The 25764-nt window shown below is 42.5% G+C and overlaps 1 protein-coding gene across 1 annotated transcript; it reads right to left on the bottom strand.

Annotated features, from left to right (window-relative positions):
* Positions 1–363: 363 nt before the first annotated feature.
* Positions 364–25639, bottom strand: LOC103372963 (ubiquitin carboxyl-terminal hydrolase 22-like; the record flags this gene model as incomplete). The annotated part of the gene is made up of 11 exons (XM_008302745.1): positions 25185–25639; positions 15921–16053; positions 9189–9302; positions 7533–7634; positions 5468–5634; positions 5237–5384; positions 4882–4984; positions 1702–1860; positions 1241–1367; positions 1061–1152; positions 364–426 (listed from the first exon to the last, which is right to left on the bottom strand). Coding segments are annotated over exons 1-11 (1328 nt in total), but the record flags the coding sequence as incomplete, so codon positions are not given.
* Between the last annotated feature and the right edge of the window lie 125 nt (positions 25640–25764).

Below are 25764 nucleotides of genomic sequence, written 5' to 3'. Positions count from 1 at the left end.
GTTAAATGTCTCATTTTTATGTGAACACACAGAGTCTGAAGCAGAAAGCCTGAGTTGACAAAGAAAGTTGACAACTGCCTTCGTGATATCCGTGATCTCTGGCTGGGGCTTTTGTTTTTGTCGAGCCGACTTACACAAAGAAAGCCCGGCTATGTCAAACTTGCTTCACAGTACAGCCCTCTGATTACTTTGGATTAGTCTCGGAAGTTGCTGTCATTGTAAAAGTGGTTTTGAAACAGATAGCAGAAAGACGGGAACAAAACTGCAAGAAATGCACAAGAGAAACGGCAGGCTTATAGCGGCAATCCACATCTGATGAGTCAGACGAGCTTTGGACGTGTTGGAAGCAGCCGTTTGTCTTACTTGTTGTCGTTGTTGAAGGGGTCCACAGTCTGCTGGTACTGCCCATTCATCCGGCTTTCTTTACTGAAACACACAGCAGAGCGGAGCAGACTCAGTCCCAGCAACACCAACTGTTCTCGGTGTCAGCAAATAAAAGTTGTTTTTTTTCTTTTTAAAGTGGCTTGTTTGTTCCAATGCGGCCGAAAAAAAACAAAGTAAACACTCGCCGCTATGTGATGTTCTGTTTTGTGCAGCTCAGGATCCTCGTCTTTTGTTTAATTCCTGTGTTTGTATTGGCATACCGGAGTGTATGTTCAGCAGGGATGTAAACAAATAGGATATGAACTGAAAATGCGCTTTGAACAGATACGAAGCATCAAAGTTGTTGGAGATGACTGACAGGTCTTTTTTGTTTTTCTCCTCCCTTGAGGCGAAATCCCAAAACAGAGACATCGTACACACTCTGGTACAACCATCAATCTGTACAGTGGTTAATTAAGGATAAACATCTGCTTAGGAATTAAAACCCGTTTGAAAAAAAGTTGATGCTTGTAACATTTTGTGAGCAGCAAATACTCTTGATATTCGTGTTAATTGAACAGACTTTGGTGCTACATCCAAGACTGTGAAACATGTTTTCTGCAACATAGACGGTCATTATCTTTCTTCTTCTTTTCATCCTCTGACTCGGTTTCTTCTTCTTTTGCGCAGTGCTCACCTCGAGGCCATGAAGGGAGTCATGTCCAGCTCCAGTGGAAAGGAGACATAAGTAGTGATCTTCCGCCGTAGTTTGGCCGAATGCTCAAACCTCTGAAAACACACACACACACGACGAGTGTTAGAACACGTCTCTGCTTATCCACAGCATCCCCAAAAAATGAGCAGCCAAACATCTTACTTTGAGGTGAAAGCAGGCCACGATGGGCAGCTTCTTCATGGTCAGCTGCTTGGTGGACTCCTGGTAACTATGGCAACCGCTGCACTTGATCTTGGCGCTGCTGCCGAGGTGCTCTGGTCTGGTGAACCTATGTGGCAGAAGAAGCGATTTAGTGCGTGCGTGTGTGTGTGTGTGTGTGTGTGTGTGTGTGTGTGTGTGTGGACTTCTATCAGTGCTGCTGCTTCCTGAGGTCTCTGCTCCAGTGAATATGGGAAGGACAAGGATTAGTTTCAGGGTTTGTTTGTTACTTGTGGCCCCCTTAGGACTTGAGTGTGGTGATTCTAGGAAGTTTGTGACTTAGCGGTGCATGTTTGTTTTGAAAAACAAACAAATAAACAAACAGCTATTGTATGCTTTTTGTTTTCGGACTACATAGCAGGAAAGAAAATTCTCAGCAGATATTCTCAACCAACATTTGTTACCTGCGCAGACAGTCTGTGAGCGTCGTGGCTCCAGTGGTGTGACTTTCTCCGTTAAGTGCTGATCCGTCTCCTCCGGGGCTGAGGGGCCAGAATGGTGTGGAGGAGCCTGGGAGGTCCAGGCTGATGTCCCAGAACGGGTCTATGGTTGTTGAAACACCACTGGGGAGAGAGGAGGTGAAAATGATGTAGCACATTGACCTAATAAAGTTACGGCTGGAGTATTTTAAAGTCCAGGTTCCTTCTTTATGATTATGAAACGCTATACTCACCAGTTCCTACAACTCTGAGAGACTATCAGTGATGCAAAATTCTATTATTGTTTCAAAGACTTGCTGTGTGTTGATTAGTAAATCTTCCCATCTGTTCCCTACATCAGGTGCACTTAAATTCCTCAAATGTATTCATACCGTCCCATTAAAGAAGGAAAAAAACAACAGTCACTGAAATAAGTTGAAATCGACAAAAGTAATAAAAAATAAAAACTTTATGAAAATCATGACATTGCTTTGAATTGTGGTTCAACAGAAATATTATATACAAAAAAACAAGCATGATGGGACCCGTAAACTAATATTCTGTTGAACAACTCTTTGAGCCAATCACTGCAATCGAGTGTTTTCTGTAACTCTCAATCAGACTTCTGCACCTGTTGACAGCTATTTGGATTTTGGCCCACTGCTCATCAGCAAAGTGCTCTAATTTGCCTGTTTTGTTTGTTTTTTAAACTATTCTTTTCAACCACTATTCAAAAGCAATGTCTTATTTCACTATATAATAATTGAACAAATGTATATTTATTATTGCTTTTTTCAGTTTCTAGTTATTTGAGTGACTATTGTGAATTTTGCCTTTTCTTTAATGGAAGGGTATGAACACATTTGAGGACGACTGTATGTCAGGTTGCACCCACAATGATTATTTTTAACCTTAGATTAATTCTAGTTACAGTTTCACAAAGCTAGGCTTAAAATGAATAAATCCAGAGCTCTGTTGCACAATGCAAAACTAATCCCTGTTTCGTAAACCCAATGTTATGGATAAAAGTTCTAAACTCAGCTGAACTGCAGGCTGTGTTTTTAAAGGGAACAGCTAATTGACAAGGTTTTGTTTTCCTAATTAAGACATTTTGAGTTCCCTCTTCTTCTAGTCATGGTTGTGCTGTTTCCATAGAGGTGCAGTGAGGAACAGTGAGCAAAAAAAAAAAGATTTGAGGTCAGAGTGTTTGAGCTTCAACATCAGGCCTAACTAATGAGTGAGTGTATTGATGGCTGCAGAAAATAGGAAAACAACACTTTAACAGTGAGTTTCTCCCCAGATGTAAATGACAAACCCATTTCAGACATTATTTCAACAATTTTAGCTGAATGTAGACGCAAAGCACTGACTGTTGATTTGGCACCATAACTCACTGACTGTTACACTCAATGCAATTACCTGCTTGTGAGACGTCAGGGAAGTAAATTATACTGTGATGGGAATAGCACGCTGTCACACTAGACAACGCTATCAGCTGCTGGGAGTTCTCAGAGCCAGGTTTACTCTTGTCGAGCAAATTGATCTCTTTTTTTGTGCGTCTGCGAGGTGCTTCTTTTTAATCATTGCGTTTGCGGTAAGGTGGGATCGAGCCAATATGTAATACAGCTGAATTGATAGACGTTACGACAGAATTGAACTGCCGTCTTGCGCGATTTACATTATTTGCAAGCAGAGCCTGCGCAGTAGTGACACTGACACAAATTGTTTATGTTTTTACATGTGCTCAAGATAGAGGTTGATTATGTATTCTACTGGACTTGCAAAGGTCATCCAGTATGTGAAAGTGGAAAAATCATCAGTATCGTACAGCACTGATATGATTTATGGCACCCACAAGGACACTTCTAGTGGGGAAAGAAATCGAACTGACATGAAAGAGCAGAGGCACTGCAAAAACATACAGGCAGCTACATTATGTGTAACTAAAGTCTTGGCAAAATAAGAGTGAGGAGCTGAATAATAGGTTAAGTAAATAATAAATTAAGTAAAAGTAAACAGGGGCAGAGAGCTTTACCTTCATTACACCTGAAATAAACCTCACAGCAATTGTCTGACGGTGAAAATCAATAAAGGTCTTTACATTGAACACTGGACTGTATTTACCTCAGTGTTCTAGTGACTCATCAGATATATTAATACCATCTCCACGCCCACGTCTGGAGGCCTGTCCGGGGGTCAGTGCAGCGCTCGAGCATTAACATCTTAGTAAATCAGGGGAAAAATATACAGAGATTGTAGCTGCACATTCTTTAAGAATCTCTGTTATTTTAGCAAATGTGTATTTAGGTGAGTGTACATATGATTGACAGAATAATGTAAATCTTGACGCCCTCTCCACCACCATCATCAAAACAGCGAATGAGAGGATTTATTTTGGTGGAACAGTGTTCTTCCCCTCAGTAGAGACTTGTAGAATCGATGCCAAGGAGCACTTGAGCTGCACTTTATAGCTTTTTGTTTTTTTTTCAATTTGTCTGTCAAATCACAAAGCTCCAATAGTCTCAACAAACCACCAGGTGGAACTAGAGATCAGCGTTACAGACGGCCTGCCAGGAAAGGCTTTTCCTGTTGCTGCAGTGTAGCAGCTCAGTGTGTGTGATTGATGGCGCAATATGTGGTAGATAGAGGACGGGGACGCAGAGGGGCGGGGGTGGCGTTGGAGGGGGGGGGTCACCTCAACAGAGGGAATTAGGCACATTACTACTTGTTGAGGACGCGTCCGAGGATTGTTTGATTGACGTGGCGTACATCGCAGAGACTCAAACTGAGATGCGATTTGATTGGCTGGGCTGGCGCTGCTGCTTCACAACTTTCCTCAAGTTTTCACCGCATGCAGTTTGGTAACGCATGACGTCACCCTCCCTCCCCTCCCTTCCCCTCCCCTCCCTCCTCCTCCTCCAAAGTGCACAAGAGGCGAGATTGCTGAGGTGTGAAACCCAAACGTGCGAGCCCCTGTTTTAGAGACTTTTGATGCCGTTTGACTGCATGGTGGAACTGTTCGGTAAAGACAGCGCAGCAGTCTGCAAAAGCCGCGGCTTTGTTGTATTAGAGTCTAATCTCTTTACACAGTCTCTGGTGAAGCATAAATGATGTTTCAGGGTGCGTTTTGTTTTCCTGCGCGCACACACACACACACACACTTACTGGCAGACTTGACAGGTGACGTCAGACTGCAGGCCCCCTGTGAAGATTTGGTCGATGATGCAGTTACAGTGGTTCGGGTTGTTGGCTTTCTTCCCGTTGTCGTCTGTGTGGATATAAACACACACACTGTCACTAAAAGCAATGCTGTGTAACTTCACAGACACCCACTCTGCTTATAAACCGGCGAGAGAGAGACAGAGAGTACTGCGCCTCTGTCAGTCTGTTCATCTCTCTCATCTCTCTTAACTCATCCCTCGCTCCAACCAGCTCTCCTCCTCTCTTTCTTGCGTCTCTCTCAGTTTCGCTGCTTTTATTCTAGTTATATAAAATTGTGTCCGTGTGTGTCTGACCTCACCTTTGCAGTGTCTGTGCAGGACGTCCAGCGCTGCGATGAGGAACTCGTGGGCGTCCTGCTGCTCGTAGCCGGCCAGGTGGCGGGCGTGCGTCCACACCAGGTGGAGGAGGCGGAACGGGATGTGAGGCGAGCGGTGGCCTGAGTAGAACTGTGGAAGGAAGGCGAGTGTGAGAGAAAACTTCTAAACCTTCTTCTTCTGCCCATTTGTTCAAAACGACAGCTCATAGTTACCTCCTGAAACAGTTGCGACATCTCACAAACCAAGCAGGAGTTGCTCTGCATCTCGCATTTGTGTCGGTCGGACAGGAAGAAGTCTCGCAGCAGCGGAGTGTGCGTCAAAGCCTGGACGATGCAGTTCATAAAGCATGTGTTGCCCAGGTTTATCAGACCACGCAACCCTGAGAATAGAAGGGAAGACAGAGGAGGGGGGGGGGAGAAAGACATTAAAAGCAGTCAAGAACAAAGAATATTAAAAGACATAGACTGGGTGGAGGAGAGAGGGAGGCGTGAAGAAAAGGGGAGGACAGAGAGGGAGCCAGATAATTTTTCTTGGCTGCTGCAGTGGGGCAACTAAGCTGCAATGCTGTTAATGGTAGACAACTAACACACACTCACACACAAACACGCACACTAATACCGTAACATCCCTGAGGCAGCGTTGGACTGCATGCAGGGAAACCCTTGTCAGATTACAGCAGAGCCAACCACACACCGACACAGAGGAGGGAGGGAGGGAGGACGAGAGAAGGTGGAAAGGAGGAAACAGGGGGGACTTAGGATGAGGAGTAAGGAAGGAAGGAGGTAGTGTTCCACAGAAGAGCAGCCAGGCCTGTAATTTCTCCCATCCAAGACAGTGCCAGGGATGTTAATGGCGCTAGAGCAGATCCCCGCAGGCTGCTACAAGGTGTTAAACGTATGCCAGCTCTCCTCACTCCCACACACTGCCTGATCCCTCCGCCGCTCCGCTCTAATATTCCCTATTGCTACATATATAAATATGTTTTGTTACCGGAATAAATATTACCTCTTACACGATATTTATCCACCTGTGCACGGCTTCTGGGCTCAGGCGTTTCATTGTTGACTTTCTTTTTGCATTAATCAGACATTGACTGTCAGATAATAGTGGAAATTACCACGACCCAGGCGTTGTTTTTCTTTTTTTTTTAACCAACAGAGCAAGACGCAACGACACGAGATTCACAGTTTTACTGTAAAAAAAAAAATGTGAAGAAAGTCGTCACATTTTCTTTTCTTTTTTTTTTTTTAAATTTTAATTACACTAAATATTTGCTGCTAATTGCAAGCTTACTGTGAGGTTTACACTGATTTGAAACTCACTGAATTTTTTGGGAAGTCTGATTATTTGCTTTCTTGCAGAAAGTCTAAGAAGAAGATCAATAAAGCACTGATGTCTGCACCAAGCAGCAAGCTCCTGGGCTGAAAAATGAAGCCAACACTGTGTGGAGTGTCACAAGCAACTGCAGTTCCTCAAAAAGTCCACTTGAGGCCGGCTTCAAGTGAGTCACCCCCCCCCATGGAACTTCATGTTATAAGCATGCTTGCAGCCTCTTGGCCTCTACAACCAATTCCCTGTTCATAATAACTGCACAAAGGGTGAATTTCTATATAACTCACCCATTTATATTGCATTAGGACCCGAAGATATGCGTGATTAAGGGCGCGGCTGCTTTGAGCAGCAAGTGTGTGCTGTCAAATGTTTGCATGGTGTGCCTCAGCTACACCTCTTTGCTTATTTTTTCATTTACTGGAAGTTGGGCGGAGTAATGATAAGATAGCGACACTGAGCTTCAAAACTGCTGCTCAAAAACACTGGGCGATTGTAGTTTATATACAGTCTAAGGTCTGCAGGCTAAACATGGAAAGATTGCGATCTTGGTTTAGCAAAAAGACCAAAAGTTTAGGAAAGCAGCTGGCATGGCACTGGCCAAAGACAATAAAAGGATCCAGAAAGCCATTACTCAGCACACACATTTGAATGACAAATGATATGAGCCCAAGCAGCCAACAGAGAGAGGTGGTGGTGGCGGCCTCTGAACACACAGTGGGATTCTGTTTGTTAGATATTCAAATGTCCACATCACCACTGAGATACGGCTGAAAAGGTTGTGGTTTCTGCTTCTGTTGGTTTTCATGGAACCAGCGCATCGTCACAGTGCATTTCCACCGTTTCCTCCCTCCTGTGTCTCCCGTCTGCGACAGAGCGACTGGCCCAGTCAGTTAGATAACCACCGGCTCGAGTGCCAGCTTGCGTGCGAGAGACAGGGACGCTCACCGATTGTACAGTTGGAGGTGATTCTCCTTCTCTTGGGGTTGTGACGAAGCAGCTCCAACTCCCTCTTCGTGGGCTCCCATGTTGAGTACTTCTCCCCGATGCCTGAGACAAATGCAAACACCCACACAAGCACACATTTGAAAATTTGGCGAATGTATTTAAATACCACCTCACAGTAGCAAAAACAGACAGAAAAGCATTATGATGAGATAAAAAGGGGACACAATGCAAAATAAAAAGACAAATAAACAGGCTGAGGAAAGTGCTGCAAATAAAATAGAAGGTAAAATAAGGTGAACTGAATAAAACGATTAATTTATGGGGAAAAAACCCTCTACTATCTGTTTAGGTTGCACAGTTTGTAGCTATAATGTCAAAGTCACGCTGATGAAACTTACATTCACCTGGAGCTTCACTCTAATGACGGCAGCTTTAACACCTAATATTACCTAAATTAGAGACCTGTTGTCTCGACATGACCCACAAAAGATGATTCATGATGCTGTTTTCTGCCGATTGGACTACTTTAACGTCCCGTTCTCACCAAGTAAACTTTTCGAACTAATCCAGAATGCTGCTGTGAGGCCAGACGAGCCAAACGCGTCACGAACACGTGTAAAACCTGGCAGCGGCTTTCGTACTTGTTTTTAAATCAGTCTAATTGCTAATTCTGTGTGAACCCAGTGTATTAGTTGTCCCTCTTGTTAAAATCCAGCATGAAGAAGTAGTTTTTAAGTCATCACACTGCCTGGTACGGGAATAAGCTGCCTGAAATGTGAAGATGGGTTTCATTCATAGAAAACCTGTTCTCCACTGCCTTTGACTGGATGCTGAACACAATATTCGGTTTTATATGTTGTAATTACTTTTGATTTGGCACGCTTTAATAGTTATTTTATCACCTCCCCAGTGGTGTTTTTCTCAGTTTTTGTTTGCTGTTGTTGATGCAATATTCTTTAATTCTCTGTTGCAATATTAACGGTCGATTAGATGAGTCGTAATGACAAACAGAAAGTTTTAAAAGGTAACATTTTCTTTTCCTGATTGCCCGTACTTTACCTCTAGTAGGTTGCTTTTCTGTGCACAGGACTTCTATCAGTCCTTGTGAAAGAGGGACCCTCCTCTGTTGCTCTTTCTTAGGTTTCTTGCTGTTTTTTTTGTTTTTTTTTAATGATAAGACTATTTTTTTGGGGTGGGACAGTTTCTCTATCTGAGTCAAAGGGTCAAAGGACGAAGGATGTTGCATCCTGTACAGATTGTAACGCATTTTCGTGATATAGGACTACATAAATAATTCAGAGACAGTAAGCAGACCTCTCCCAGTTGACCGGATCAGGAATGGATGTTTGGCCCTAAACCAAAAAGACAGTAGTATTTTGAAGCTACACTTTTTAACAGTGGGCCTGTTTTGTAGTAGTATGGAAGTTCACACTAAAATTCAGCTCCATCGAGGTTACTGGCGAGGCACGTTAAACATTACAGATTCACTGACTGTTCTGCTTGGGCTCGTGTATGGGACCACAGCTCTAGAAAGTCCAAGTTTGCACATTTTTGTGAACTTTTACGAGAACCGTACTATCGGGGCTTATGTCATCACTTGGCATGTTGTGTATGTGCCACGCTATGTGCAGGACTGTGCGTTTAACGCTGCCTTACCTTGCATCTTCCAGGCTTTCCTTTGTTCCTCTTTGGCAATCTGTTCCATCTCTTTGTCATAAATGTAGTCTTGGCACATAAAGCAGTAAATTCCCCCGTACAGCAGGTCAATAGCTGGAGAGTCGGACAAAGAGAAAGGAGAGAATGAGGGGCAGAAACAATTTGCGAGGAAGCCATTTTATTGAAATGCAGGGACACCCGGTTTATCGGACTGTCAGGAGGTAATAAAGGGCCGTGTGTCGCTGCGAGCTGTGTGAACCGCTAACTGCTTCATCTCTGTCTTTTTCTATTCAGGTCATGTTGCCATGGAGCTGCGATGCCAGGTAGCTGGGATTATCTGCTGACATATCAGCGATCTGTTTACACCATCCAGAGACGACAGGAGAGACACCCCAAGAGATGGAAAGAGCAATGAGGAGTCAGGAGGTGAGGAGGGAGGAAGGAGGGAGGGAGGGAGGGAGGGAGGCGCCTATCTGTGCAATCTCTCCCTGTCACACACTCACTTAAATGTTCAGGCGCAGTCCAAAAAGCTTCTTCCACTCCCCGTCTTTCCTCACCTGCTCTGTACGCTGCGGTTACCTGTTTGCTGTTGCCATAACAACCCGCCTGTTGGCCTTGGCAGTCTTCCTCTGCAGGTATATAGAGAATGGAGCAAAAGGATGGAGGAAAGGAAAGGAGGCAGGGAAGGAAGAGCTCCACTCGAATCGACGAGAGATAAAGAGTAACATGAAAAGGAAAGACGGTGAGGAGAGGCGAGGCTGCTGGTACGAGTGCAATTAGACGAAATCCTTTAACAATTCTGAATATCGAAAGGGTCATCAGGTAACCATGGGAACAAGGGGAGGGCAAAAGAGGAGAGGACAGAGAGCGAGAGATATGAGCCTGGTACAAGCAATACGGCAAATGGTTGAGTGAAAATGCATAAAAACGGGCAGATGAAAGAGATGAAATGGCAAAAAAAAAACAAAAAAAAAAGAAAGGACGAGGAGAAACAGGAGGGAGGAGGAGGAGGAAGAGGAGGAGGAGGGGCCGGGGGTTTAATGGAGGCTAATTCCACAGGGTTTGGTAAAGACGACTTAATTACCTCCTCGCCAGTCTGCTGAGATCTGTCCCTTTTTTGAAAAAAAAAAAATATCCTTTTCTCTCCCTGTGTATCAGACTGTTTCTTACTCTATTTTTTGCAGCATTTAATTTGGCAGCTAACCTAATTAAACTCACAATTACACTCTGTGGGATCTCTCTCTCTCACACACACACACACACACACACACAAACACGCACGCACACACACGCACGCACACACACCACAGGGGGTCTCCCTGAGTTGAGTGATAACGCAGAGTAAAGGAGGCTTCATAAAAAACCAAACCGCAGATTCTCAACATCTGCCAAACCCAGCCTTTGTCATTGACACCCCGAGTGCCTTTGCTGCAGCAGCGCTCTCCTCCAAACGCTGCAGTGTAATGTACTTCACTTGGAGCTCAAACAGCCTAATTCTATTATGTGGAGAATAAAAAAAAAAAAGAAAGCTACTGGGTGTAGAGCTGGCATCGTCGCTTTCAGACTAACAGGATGATGTGTTGTGTTGAAGATAATATGCTGTTTTTGAACGCTGCCTCCTAAGTCTGTCCTTGTTATTTTCTTCACTAATATTTTATACAATAAAAGGTTGTACAAATGTGACGGCATATTATATCCCCGGCAACTGCAGCCTCCGAAACAATGTCCCAGAGTCTCAGAGCTGAGCGCTCCTGCCATGGCTGTGTCACTTTGCTCCAGTCGAAGCGTGTTGCTCCCCAGCAGTGCACATGGCTGCCACCTACAGCATGTTTAAATTTATGAATGCACGGTGCCCCCAGGCTTTCGCATGATCAACGCGTGGTGCCCCCGCTGCAGGGATGCTCACAGAGCACAGTGGGGCTGAGAGTGGATGAAAGGATTCTTCACGAGCGCAAAAGCACGGATGAAAAGATCTCCCAAGACCCAAACCGCCAACCAACCAACGCCGGAGCGTAAGAAGTGCGTCCAACTGCTGGCGTTCGGTGTCACATCTCGTGATTTGATAGCGCCTGTACCTACAAGTGTGACAACTATATAGTGCAATAATACAAAGATACAATGATTTTTTTTTTTACTGATCAATTAACCAGCCTATTATTTTCTTAATTAAACAAGAAAAGTGTTTAAAATCTTAAACATTTGTGAAAATTGTGATTTTCCTGCTTGTATTATACAGTTAATAGTCCTAAACCTGAAAATCAGTCGATGTGCTGCTGAACTAAATCAATTAATTGATGATCAAAGTAAATTCTGACTAATTTCTCAGTAATCAGCAGCCTGATTATTGAGCTAATTATTCTATAATCCATCTATAAAAATAGATGCTTACAGTAATTTGTGCAAGCCTAAAAAATATGGATATATACATAGTTCACTGCATATAGTCTTACTCTGAATTAGAACTGCTATGTGTATCTGTGAGTAACACATTTAGCCAAAACAATTTAACCAAAATAATAGATTGGCTGGCCATATATTTTATATTATATATACATATGTATATATATCTTGTTGTAAATATCGTCTGCTGTAAATACTGTAGTCTTTGCTGTAAATGCCTCCTCTTCTTCCTAGTCTTTGCTTTAATATTTTATACTTTCTATATATATTTATCTTTCCTTTCATGTTATTTTTTATTTATTATTTGTTTACTTGTGTATTGCTGCCAGAGGATGCTACAACAACATTTCACTGCTGTAACAGTGTCTTTTTAGCATTGTTTCCACAGTGACAATAAAGAACTATTCTATTCCATATTATGCTTTATTGGGGCTGCAAGGTGGCTCGGTGTTTAGCATCGCCGCCTCGCAGCTAAAAGGTCACCGGTCCACGCCCTGGTGAGGACACCTGGGATCTTTCTGTGTGGAGTTTGCATGTTCTCCCCGTGCAGCGTGGGTTCTCTGGCTTCCTCCCACAGTCCAAAAACATGTTGAGGTTAATTGGTGATTCTAAATTGTCCGTAGGTGTGAATGTGAGTGTGCTTGGTTGTCTGTCTCTAAGTGTAGCCCTGTGATAGACTGGTGACCTGTCCAGGGTGTCCCCTGCCTTCGCCTTAAGTCAGCTGGGATAGACTCCAACCCCCCACAACCCTAGTGAGGATTAAGATGTATAGATGGGTGTATAGATAATAGATAGATGGATGGATTATGCTTTATTGACTTCTAGCAGAATCTTATTGTGATGATCATAAGAAACTCTACTGTCAAAATAAGTGACTCCAAGTAAACTTAAAGGAGATTTAGATTTTAAAATTTACATTCAGGAAGAATCTTGTGACAATTAGTGCTGCAACAATGACTCAATTCGTTTTTCTTAACTATTTTTTGATGATCATTTAATTGATCAGAGTAAAAACAAAACTCACAATCCTCTTATTCCATTTATTCCAGTATTTTCTGGTTTCTTTTTTCCTCTATGATCGTAAACGGAATAATTTTCATGATGTGTGACATTTACAGTTATCTCGGATTTTGGGAACCATCATTGTCTGCCATTTTTATAAACCACAAAACTATTAATTGAGAAAACAATCACCGGATTAATTGCCAATAAAACAAATGCTAGCTGCAGCGTAGTGCTGTGCTATATTAGACTAGCGCATTCGACCGAGCTCTCTCCTGCCAAAAATAAAACCCGATTTGAGGGAATCTTTTTGCAAAGAATGATGTGTATTCCATAAATACAACCGCTGAGACTTGGAGAATTAACAATAAGGACTATTGGAGCTGTTTTAGAGGCTCAGATTGGATGGACAAGATGCTTAATGTTGTTTCCTTTTATTTATCAGCCATCTGGATATGAATATTGTCCATCCTTTGCACATAGTACATTAGGTTCTTCAGCAGCTGGTTTTACTGCCTGAGTTAAGGTAATATTCACCAATTCTCTCTGCAATAATTCAGTGATTTGTGAGCAATGTTTTGATTATTACAGGCCGTGTGTCCCTGTGGGAGTAGCAGGGATGGGGAAAAACAGCCAACTGTTCCTGGTGTTCAGCAAACACCCACGTCTTTATTCAAATCTGGAGCCATCCAGATTGTGTGTGTTTGATGCAAATATTTAATTCAGTGAATTGTAATACAACTTCCCCGTTTCTTACTGTGAACGCGTGCCAACAAAGCAGCCTCCGTGCGAGTCGTGGTGAGAAACACAGTGTGATTGGATCGGTTCCTGAAAACAGAAGCCCTCTCGGTTACTTTTCAAGAAGAATATTTTAACGAGTCCAACGCACATTATCCCTGAAAGCGATGAGGTGCAATATTTTGCATTACCGTGTCTGACCTGGAATATTAATCCTGTCACAACACGGCAGGGACAAATCTCGTTGTTGTTCTTGACCCTATAAATACGCATGCCGGCGAATGTTTCGAAGGATTTTGAAGGAAGCTGATTGTAAAGCAGGGAGGTGTAACCGCGAAAGTACAATAGCAAATGTGCTTAATTTTAATCAGCTACCAAGACAGACCTCAGTCCCTATTCATTAGTAAGTTCACTAATGCATATATTTCCTCTAATGGGCTACATGAGGCCAAATACACAGGTGACCATGTAATCCCCCTTGAGGCTGAGCCTTGTAGATTGTGTTGCAGTTATGTTGCATGAAATTGCGTAATAGCTCAAAGCTCATTCGCTTGGGGAAAATGCTTCACAAAACCACAAATATGTCAGCCAGACCTGTGAAAAAGCCCAATATATAGCTAACATAAGGCTGATCTTCAATATAGACACATGCACACTGTGGTTTTTATGAAACACGAGTGCTTCACACAGTAACACTACGTGACATCTTCATTAGCAACTAGCTGTATAATTACTCCTTCAAGCAACACTTTTTAGAAGCATTATCAACAGTGGTGCGCTGTGGCATGTATTTGTGTGCATGATGCATATACCAGATAAGACAAGGATCGAGCTATTTAAGCAAAGGAGTACAAACTGTAGCTCTGGTGTTACACAACATACATAACAGAAGCTTCAAAACACATCCAGCGCACTGTTCTCAAGTGGTTTGTTGTATTTAATGGACAGACGATGTTCTGTTATGATTAGGAGTTTCTCCTCCCTCTGACCCAATCACTTGTGGAGCACCTCAAGGTTCCATTTTAGGGCCCATTTTATTTGCTTTATACACTCGTATGTTCTCTTTAGGCTTCATCCTCTGCAGACATAACATCTACTTGCACTGTTATGCTGAGGACAAGTCTAGCTGCTACTAAATCTGGAGGGTTTCACCTTTAATACATTCATCCTTAACTGCCTCCAAGTGGTAAACTGCTGGATGGAAAAAATAAATAAAAAACAGTCTGCAGCTAAATAAAATTAAGACAAGTGTAATTGTTTTTGATTCGCTCAACATCCCAAGGAGCATAACTAGTCAGTTAAAGCCATTTACACATAATCCTAATGCATCCATTTCAGGAATCTTAGTGTAAGCTTTGACGCGGCAATAACATTTGACAAACACTAACTTTGTGGTGAAAGGTTGCTACTTCCAATTGAGAAACATTGACAAATTGAAATCCATCCTTTTTCTAAATGACATGAAGGCTGTTATGACCGCATTAGTGTGTCTGTGATATGAAAAAATAAGACAGTTTACTTCAATTTGAAACTCTATTTGGAAATAACTGATCATTCTAGAATGACTTTGTAGGGCATGTGCATAGAAAATGTACAATCATTTCCCAAACAAACCTGACAAAAGCCATTTAAAACTTTCTCATAGGGTGAAACATTAACAAAGGCATGCAAAATTGTTGTTTTTTTTTTGCTTTGGATGGCATTCAGATCTGACTTGTTCTCATCATTACAAAGCTTTGTGACGCTGATTTAAATCGCCAAACAAATTAGTCGTGTTGCTTTGCATAGTGGCAACAGTTGTGAGACACTGCTGGCAAAGTACCTGTTTGTCGTCAACATCATTTCTGTCGCCAGAATATTTCCATGCAACTGATGTTGTGTTGCTTTTCGAAGCCAAAACTTCCTTTTTAGTGTTTCTCTCACGACTCTCGCTCATTTTGCACATGTGGAGCCAGCGTGTCAACAAACTCTGAAATAAAACTCACACCAAAATCTGAGGAAATGATGTTCCATCAGACAGACTTCTTCTGTAAATGTGTAATCAGCAGGACAAAAAAAGTTAGCAGCAAGTGTTTGAGTTAATTTGACGTATATATTGTGCAGCCTGAGCTGGTTCCCAACAATGGAAAGCATTAAAGCAATACTGGCATCGCTGCACTGGCTAGCAGAATTGACTTTAAGGTTCTTTTATGTATTTATAAAGCCATGCACATGTTAGCACCAGGGTATATTTCAGAACTTCTTGATCTCGAGGCCTCTTAGAACAGCTGCTTTTAACTGTTTCATGACAGAAATCGCTGAGCAAGCAATGCTTTAGGACAACCTTTTTCTTTCAGTTGAATGATCGCGTGTAGGGACAAAAAGAAAAATCTTGCAGTGCTTTTGGTTGCTCTTATATTTTAGTCTTTTACATCACAAATGTGTACCCTGTTTACAGCCTCCTTTTTTTTTTTTGCACGTATTTTTGTTGTTGCCTATCTTATGATGCGTGCAGCGCCTCGGTCAGCTCTGGTCGCTTTAAAAAAAGAAGTTCTATATAAATAAATAAGCTTGATCTGATTTGTTCGGACAGTGAGTGCGTGCGTGTCATACCTAGGTTATGCCTTTTGCTCTTGGCATGTTCGTGGATATGTTTTTTGGCAAAGCAGGCGAAGTAGACGCAGTAGAGGCAGGAGTGGAGTCTGTTGAGGTGGGCGCCGCACATGTGGCAGATACATGACTTGGCCTGTAAAAGAAGAGGAGGAAGGGGGGGGTGGATTGAGGAAACAACAGGGAGAGGGAGGCAAAAACAGAGAGACAGAGGAGAGGATTGTAAGAATTTTTTTAAATCTTGTACTCTGCACTGACAGATACGCATTCACTGCAAAGCCGAGCTACTAAGCCTTACAGCGGCTAATGTTAAGAAACACACTGTCTCAGACCTTTCCTGTTCCCCCGTCAATCCACTCTCAATAACCCATAACGGCAAACGGAACATTTTGGCAAATGTATTCAAATCAAAACCAGAAATCTCTCATTTAGCAAAGTGTTCAGGTCCTTTGCGGCGGCACCAAATTGCGGTCAAGTGCATTCTGATTTCTTTAATAACCCTGGAGATGTGTCAGCTGGAGTCCACCTGTGACAGACTGAACGGTTTGGTCAGAGTTTAGACAGGCAATTATCACCCGGCACTGCAGACATCTTCAGCTCTGAGGGGTGTTTTCTGCATCTATCAGCTCACTGTTTCTGGCCCTCCCCGACTTTAATTCGTTGGTCTGGTCTCACTGCTTTCATCAGGTTTGTTTTCAGCCACAGCAGGCAGCTGTTTCCACCTAAAAAGCTTGAAGAAACCTAATGACAAAGACGAAATTAGCAACCAGCTGGTGAACATAGTGAAGCATTTAGCATCTCAAGAGCCAAACACTTTCCATGGGAGACAAAGAAAAGAGCTAAAAAAACAAAAACAAAAGAATGATCATTGAATTTACATTCATCAGGAAAAAAATCTAAAATTAAAGATAATTTGGCTCAATGGATAGGCAAATGTTTGCTCAAGTGTTCACCATAACTTAGTGGAATGATAATATGTCAAAGTCTGGATTTTAGCTTCTTTTTCTGAGTCAAGATGGCCTGAAAAATCAAACTAATGCAGCTTTAATTACATTATATTTAGCTCTTTGTTCTTTCAGTCATACAATAGATGTCACGAAAGCGATCGCATCCAAAAGTAAAGTGTGACAGTTTGGGCAATATGCACATTAGCTTTTTTGTTAGGAGTCAATAAACTCCCATGCTTGTCTGCTGAATATGAAGTTAGAGCAAGTAGCAGGTTAATTTCGCTAAAAGACTTTCTTTATGTTCATCAGATTAACAGGAAGACGATTCCCAGGGTTGCTTCACATTTTAATTTAAAAACTTCTTAACTCTTCCAGATTTCTCAGACCATATGTAACACCTGAGCACAAACAGGTTGATGTTCATCTACTTTATCTCTGCCCTGATAGGAGCAGTGCCTCCCAGATTATCTTCCCTTAGCATACTGAACAAATAATAGTATTGTTCCCTCCGTATTTTTTTTAGTCTCTTTTACAAACACGAACCGAAATGAGCTGATAAACGAACTAATTCGCTTTTCACAGCGGCTTTGTTTATTCCCTGTGCCCATGGAAACGATGATGAATACAGCCATTAAAGAATGGTTTTCTTATGCGGAAAACATAATCCGTTTACTTCTCTTATAATTACATCACTGAATAACTCATAAGGATTCAGACAAGCTTAATATGTTTGTGATGCTACGTATGCATGCAAATTTAAAAATGCCATCCCGTGTGCTTCTGAATTAATCTGGATCAAACTCCATACGTTTCTATGATGCATAAGAACCCTGGACGACTGCTAATGATGCTACCTGCTCTGCTGCGTGGGTAAATGAGCTCCTTTGTTGTAACTGTGTAAAAAATATGATGTTGTTTTCAGCACAAAGAGGCCCAAAAACCAATTAAAGCGGCTTTCAAGACCGAAATTATTTTGTTTGTTCTCTCAGTGTCATCCATCAGCGGCGAGTGCCAAAACGCAATAATAAAGAAACGACAATATTCAAAAGCACCTTGAAGCAAACGGCCATCCGACATCCTCGCGACGAGGACATCCACTGTACGGCGCTTTGGGTTCGACAGCGGGTCTGGCATGTCTAAGCAGCTACAGTAGACACACTTTATTATTTGGCATTTCACGATGTCAGAAGCTATTTCTCGAGCATTATGCGACGTGTCACCATTTGCTGCTGCGTTTCTGACTTCCATTGCTGCTTGAGTAATGATTTTTCTATCAGCATCCCACATAGCTTTCCTTCAGCCTCTGGTGCCCTGCTCGGAATCACAATGGGCGACAGGAAAAGCAATCTAGCATGGACATTTCTTTCATTGTGTTTGTGTGTGCGGCTGTGTGAGACCTCGTCGCTAAGTGGATGAGCACGGGCTCTTAAACCTGCCCGACATTCTGCTTTTTCTGTGTTACACTGAACTAAAGCACAGCAGGAGGGGGGGATACATGTAATTAATATGTAAACTTAAAATAAGAGTATGTAAGAATTAATTATTAACTGAGCTTGCTATACATTCTGTTTGATAGTCATGTATGAGAGAAAAAGCAGGGCGGCGTGACTGTGGATGGAGGGTAGATAGCAACAGTTCAAAAGCATGCAGATGACGAGCTGGCATGCCAATGAGCCAGCATGAATATGAGGAGGTGAGAAGAAATGAGCAATACTTGGAAGAGGAGAGCAGGGAAAAATCTAAAAAAAAAAAAAAAAAAACGACAGGAGGGAGGAAAAAAAGAGGACAGAGGAAGGTATGAGGGCAATGAAAACAGACAGAGACAAAGGGAGAAAAATCAAAAGGAAAATTAAAGCTGAGGGCGAACCGATAGTCGAGCGGTTAGAGTGCAAAGGGTGCAAATTCCCTCCTCGGTTTGAATCCCGACTGGCTTTACCATTTGCTGCATGTTATTCGACCTCTTTTTTTCCCCTGTCTTTCTCCATTACCTCAATCGAGTAAAGGCTTAAATTGCAGCAAAAAAAATCATCTTTAACGAAACTTAATGACTGGAATTATGCACAAGGTTGATTTCAATGTCAAATTTATGCTTTCTGTGCGTGTGTGCGTGTTCACAGGGGACGAACAGACTTGAATACTTATCAATAAGAAAATAAAACGGTATATGTCGGAGATAAACCTTTACACTGGCGGCAAAATCCTGTGTCAGTATAAGCAAGTGTTGTTTGAGCATATGCATTTAAAGTGGAAAGACGGCGCTGCGGTACAATCTGATGCATTATTTATACAATCTTTGATTTATAAAATGTCAGGAAATATGGAAAAATGTCCATCACAGATTCCGAGGACCCAAGGTGAGTTCTCCGTGATGTGTTCAACAACCACGCCGAAAACTCAAGAAATACTAATAAGTCAACTGACATATTGATGGAATGATAAAAATTTGCCAAAAGTGCATGAAATGTGGAGATGTCTGGTACATGTTGGTCTGACATTTGTTTGCTCTGTCAGTTAAACTGCATTAAACTCTTGCTTTCGTCTGGTAAATACCCAGCAGGTTATCTCAGCGTCACATAAAGACTGGAGACCAAGAGGAGCAGCTGACTTGACTCTGTCCAAAGGTAACAAGCTCACAGGCAGGTTATATCTTCAGCCATTTTTTACACATGGGATTTGTAACCTTGTCGACCACATCGGACTGTGAAGTGACAGTCACAGGAAATTTTTCGTACAGCAAAGATTGGACAGTACTCTGAGGATCAAAGAGGTAGTAATCAACAAAAGACTAAACCTGAACTAATAGCCAGCTTATCAGCATGAAGGACAGGATTGGTCATGATTGGATGGAAACAGCATTGTTTGGTTCTCTTGCATTGAGTCACACTTTAAAAGCAGCTGTTAAATCATTTGTTACATAGCAGCAATTCGAAGATTAGGCCTCCAATGGGGTCCATATAAACGCCCTTTTGGTGGCTAATGGTAATTCTCTAAAAAGCTCAGACTTTGCAAGGTATGACGCGTCTGCTGACGTTTTCAGAAATGGTGGAGACAATGAACGCCCATTTTTTTGTGTATTACAATATATTGTAACTTGGGTTATACAGATTATGAATTGCATAATTTTAGAGGTAAAATGTTGACAGTTCCCTAATTTCTGTCCTACATTATGTTGCCTGCTCATTAGCCTGTCACATTGTAGGGCTGGACCCGAACATCCAAATATTTGTGGTGGTATCTGGATATCAATTTTGAGATCCCAATATTCTTGAGTTGAAGATATCTCGATTTGGAATTGTGACGAGTCAGAATGAAATTGAAGATATCTCAAAATGGAATTACGGATAGTCATAATTTAGTTGCAGATATCCATATCTCACATTGCGGATATCCATACTTAATTTAAAGATATCTGTAATGACGAACCCCGTGCACATCAATGGGGAAAGTGATGTCATTCGTCCAAGGAGGAATGACACTGTGGATATTGTCGATAGGAATAACATCATTGTGGATATCTGAAATGTTAATTTTGACCAGGAAGAATTGAACTGTGGATATCTGTAATACATAGCCAGACTAGTTTGTTTTTTTTTAATATTTGCATTAATTGAGACTGAATATCCAGAGCCCATAAATTGCTATTCAGACCAGCCCTTCGACATTGTTAGCCTGTAGACCCCAACGGTAACATCCACGTTGAAACTGGCTAGCTGCGGCGTCCCCACAACTTACAGGCAATGTTACTACTGAAACTTTAAGTATTTTTGGTGTACACGACTTCTCACAGGGTTCCGTTTGAGCCCAGAGTTTCATCTAAAGACAGTATGAGTCCTGAGCTGTCAGGATATCATAAGTCTGATCCATTTATTAAAGTCAAAATGTTTATTATTCTAATCAATTTCTTTTTTAATAAAAACTTCTTTTTTTTCAAATGTCACAATCATAAGAAACATTTCTGCAGTAGTGACATTATTATGTTCATGGGTGTGTTCCCACAGCTATATATAGAATGTGGCCCAATGGTTACGGCAACAACTAAAACCATGTTGATGTCAAATGTGCATGTTGTCAGTCGATGCAGTTTATGTCATGTTGAAAGCGCTGCGCAAATGCTACTAGCTCTGACTGGGAAAGATTGGCAGAGAAAGAAGAGCTTTTGTCTAATCAACTCCTAAACGACAACCGAGGCTAACAGCTTCCCTGCAATTCCAGTGTTTATGCTAAGCTAAGCTTCCAATGCCCTGACAGCAACTTTCTATTAAACTCACAGATATGTGGTATTGAGCTTCTCATCTAATTCTCAGTAAGGAAACGTAGTTTAAAAAAAAAAAAAAAAGAAGTCACACACCATTAGATTGACGTTAATTGTTCTAGAGACCCACCCCATCAAATGACATCTGCTAAAAATCCATTTTGAAACGCGATAGATCTGAAACTTTTGATGTTCATGATCGGATCTTTAAATGTGTTTTTTTTTTAAATCCCTTTGTTGCTCTCCATTTTAAAACATGCATCTCATTCAGCTTTAAACATGGGACAGAGACACAAAATGGAAAAAATAAAAAAAAAATAACTCACCAATTCTTATTCCAGTCACACACACGCCCCTCCATGCATAAGTGCTTAGACAGCACATGAATTATGAAAATACGCATCAATATGCAACAATCTTTCCTCACTCATTCTTCTGGCTGTCAGTGTTACAGTGTGCACGTGCGTTTCCCTCGTCCCAGAGGACACTGTATTCATGTAGGAATTTGTGTCTGCTTGTCTGTGGCGCATCTTCACATCCTCAACTGCCACACTAGGACGAGTACATGTAGCAGTTAGGGACAAACAGCAGGCGATGAACTAAGAGGCCTTGTGGTCTTCTTAACACCTAAAGAACAGCTCAAGCTCCAGCCATGTCATATTTCTCCGCGATGTCAGTGACGAAGCCATCTGCGGGCGGGATGTTATGTGAGAAGAGCAGGAGAGGGTAATGGGCCGGAAAGTTCCCGGTTAGAAAAGTGTAAGTGAGGACATCAATACACTGTGAGCCACATGCGGCACCACCTGTCTCATTTAAGACCTGCATCCACTCAGTGCAGACGAGGGGATTCGAGGCTCCAAAACAAAAAGTACCACATATTGCATATTTTCTGACTAAATTGTGACACAAAACATGGGAGGGGGAATGTAAGGAAAGAAAGAACTGTGTCATTTAAAAAGAGACAATGACAAAACTGGCATCTTGGGGCAACATGTGATGCTTGTTGTCCTCCAAAAACAGCAGGATGGAATAAAACCCGGTCTGCCAAGGAAATGGAAATATTCTTTTCTCATAACAACACAAGAAAACGGCACTATAGTACAACAGACAACCGACTGCAGACGCTGTAACAGACATTTTATGTACATTTAGTTGCAGCAGCTGCCACTCTTCTAATGGGAGACATTCCACTGACCTTCTGTCTTTTTGCCACCAGCTCTGAGCTTACAACTCAATGGACTTCTTTCCTATCAATTCCATTTTGTGTTTTGCTGCGCTGAAAGGATTCGGCAGCGGCGGTGGCACAACCTGACAGAAGACAGCCTTAACGGGACTTAGAATAAAAGTAGTGCTGAATCTGCGAAGCTGTGATGTTGAATAGGACTGACTCACTGTTTTGCAGGTCTTTGGTCTTATTTCACGTCTGCTTGCTGCACGCACATGAGCATGTGCGGCACGTACTGGCTGTAAAACGTGGTTATTTGCAAATAAAACACGACGACGGTTAATTATTGATCACGCTGTCTTATAATAAAAAATGAGATGTTCCCTAAATGCAGCATCTGGTGGGGGGAAAAGCGCGGTTTTGCTTGGAGGTGGACTGATAAAATCCAGCGCACCTGTCATTCGGATGTGATAAGACACTGCTGTGATTGTCAGTGAAGCCTGCCAAAGAGTGGAGCCTTTGAATTCTCAAGGTGAACGCATGCTTAAAATTCAATCTGCATCAAAAGGTCAGTGGGCTGTCTGATGCGGGCTGAGTGTTGATCGTGACCATCTAAGGCCGACACTAGAGGCAAAACGGTCAGCCTGGAGTGGAGTGATGGAAGAGTTGTCTGATATGTATTTTTCTGACCAGTAGCACTTTCGAGTGTTGCTGCTCGAAAATGATGGGGGAATAACTGTCAGAGCGGGTGCAGTTGTTTTTTTCTTGTGGAGGGCGGTGGATTTGTCTCTCTCCTCTGTATCGCTGCTACACTCAGGAGCGGTGAACTAAGAGTTGGAAGCAGCTCGGCTAGAATATCTGGTTACACCTATGAGCGCTGCCCAGCGTCCCAGAGGATAACGATGCATGATAAGCTAATGGGTTCAAAGACTGTTCAAAGACAAACTGAGGCTGAGATTAAGCTGGAAAATGAATGTATGACTTATCTGATGGAAAACATCAACCGCCCTCTTTAGCAAGCAGAGAAAAGATCATCCAAAACATTTAAACATGCTGTCCAAAGCTATGTTTCTTCATGGTCGATAACAAATATTAGCAATCAAGGAGATCAGTGACTTTTTGAATATACATTTGCAAAAAAAATTAAAATTTTAAATATCACAAACAATTTCTTTGTCTTACACAATTTTAATTAAAAGAAAGTGTTCAACATTTATCCTCTGTGCCAATAGCGTCTGTAACCAATCAGAAAGGGCTATGACTATTAATTATTTCCATTGTATATTATTTCCTCGAATAATCAAGCTTTTATTGGTCTATAAAGTGCTGAAAAATGGCAATCAGTGTTTCCCAAAGCCCAAGATGACATCTTCCAATGTCTTTTTTCATCGACAAACATTTTCTGTTTACTGTCATAGAGGAGTAAAGAAACCACAAAATATTCACATTTTACAATTTTCCTTTTTGTGTTTTCCTTAAAATATTACTCAAACCTATTAATCGACTATCTCATGAGTTGGTCATTAATTCCATAGTTGACAACGAGTCGATTAATCTCTGTAGCTCTACAATCACAAGCAGGTGGGTGAGGCGTTGACCACAGAGTGATGCCTTCAGATAAGGAGAGGCAGCTGCAGCAAAGCCAAAGTAGTGCCTGGTTAAATTAATTAATTTCATCAGTTAAAATACATCACAATCAGTTAAAAAAAATTAAAAATACTAATCCAGAGGATCTGAAAAATGCTTCATACTGAATCTGATAATTCACCTATTTCATAATCGCTCCACCTAAAAAATTTTTTACTGTCTCCCACTGAACTAAAAGCTACATGGGAGTCACAACACAACCACCTGGCGTAACAGTTTTCCCATGTGAACAGTGTGTCTGAATGGAAAACTGAGCCACAATTAATATAAAAAAAAAAAAACGCAGTGCCACAGGGAGGCAATATTAAGCAGGGATGTGAGCCCTCCTGCCAGCCTTATCTGCTCTCCGGGGCAGGGTGGAGCACAAAAACCCAGCAATCACAGCAGGAGGCCACCCTAAAAATATTAACACCATTCACTACAGCACTCATGCCTTCTGGACCACCACCTCCCACTGGTTTCACACACATGGCAGGGTTGTCCCAGTCAGAGCACGCGTGGGTGCAGGATGCATGCAGGCAGGCATGCAACACTGCAGATGCTAAAACACCGTGCACATCTGCTCCGTGCCACATGTTATGTAAATCTATGGCACTCACATGACTCAATAGGAGAAAGGACTCTTTACACAGAACAGCACAAGGACAGTCAAGCTGTTCTCATGTGATGACACATACATCCTACCGCCTTGCCAGTTTAAACCTCGTTGATCCTGTCATGCAGGGATGCATCTGTTATTTAGCTCGAGGATGATAACAGGTAGAGAGTACACGGAGGGCTGATATTAATGAATGTTGATGTTTTTTAAAAACCCATCAATGCTTCATAAGCGAGGAAATACCAACGTCTTTACTGCTGGCCTGCTGGTGGAGGGAAGTGGAGCCACAGCAGGCGCAGAGCCAATGCAAACAGATGCACATCAGCTTTCTGATCTATCATGCGGCGGTGTAGCTTTGATGCAGGCTAACGCTCGGCTGTGAGGGGTTAACTGCTAGTAGTTTGCCACACAAGAGTTGCGCCGAAGCCCGTCAGGTGTCGGCGGTTCGATCCCGATGCGGAGGAGCAAAAAAAAAAAAAAAAAACAAGCCTGTGAGCAGCGATAGTATCTGTTTTGAGGGCTAACAGTAGTTTCAGGGTGTCGGATGTTTGTGTTGTTTGTGGAAGGGCGGGGAGCTGTCCACACACACACACACGCTCACACACACACACGCAGAGGTACGTTAGGGTCCCTTTCTAAGCACTTGTTTCCTCGTTACCTTGCGTTTTCTGGTCTCAGCTGAACCGCTCCACACGAAACACTGATAGATAACCCTCAGGTTCTGCTTCCAGTTGTCCACTTTGAAGCCGTTGACATGGGGGCAGCCTGCGGGACTCATGGTAGTCACAGCATCCGGCTTCACGGTCCTCCGAGCGACGAAACCTGTTCAAATCCCTCACCGCAGACCCAGTCCGAACGGGGCTCGCTGGCTAGCTTTGCCAGGTTCGTTATCCGCCGATTGCTGCGTTCTGGCTAACTGGACATGTCCCGGTTGCGGTGGCTGAGACGAGCGCAGTAGCAAACATGAAGACGAACTGTCCAATGTGCCTGCTTTGGAGATAAATGTTATTTGTGCATTTAGGTCCGGAATAGCGCTGTGTGTGTAGTTCTTCACATTCGCTTGAATTACATGTTAGCAAGCTGGCTAAAGTTGGTTAGCATTGGAATTTCAACAGTAGCTTACACGGTGAGTCCCGTCAAGACCCACCTCATTCATAGCGCGGGACCAATCAGGTGCGAGCGCTGCGCTTGATTGACGCGTGCCAACGTTCTCGTCCCGCCTCCGCGAATCGGGTGCC

The sequence above is a fragment of the Stegastes partitus genome, unplaced genomic scaffold, assembly GCF_000690725.1.
Source record: "Stegastes partitus isolate 25-593 unplaced genomic scaffold, Stegastes_partitus-1.0.2 Scaffold1869, whole genome shotgun sequence".
NCBI lineage: Eukaryota > Metazoa > Chordata > Actinopteri > Pomacentridae > Stegastes > Stegastes partitus.
The sequence above is the reverse complement of the archived record's forward strand: the minus strand, read 5'-3'. Positions and strand labels throughout refer to the sequence as shown.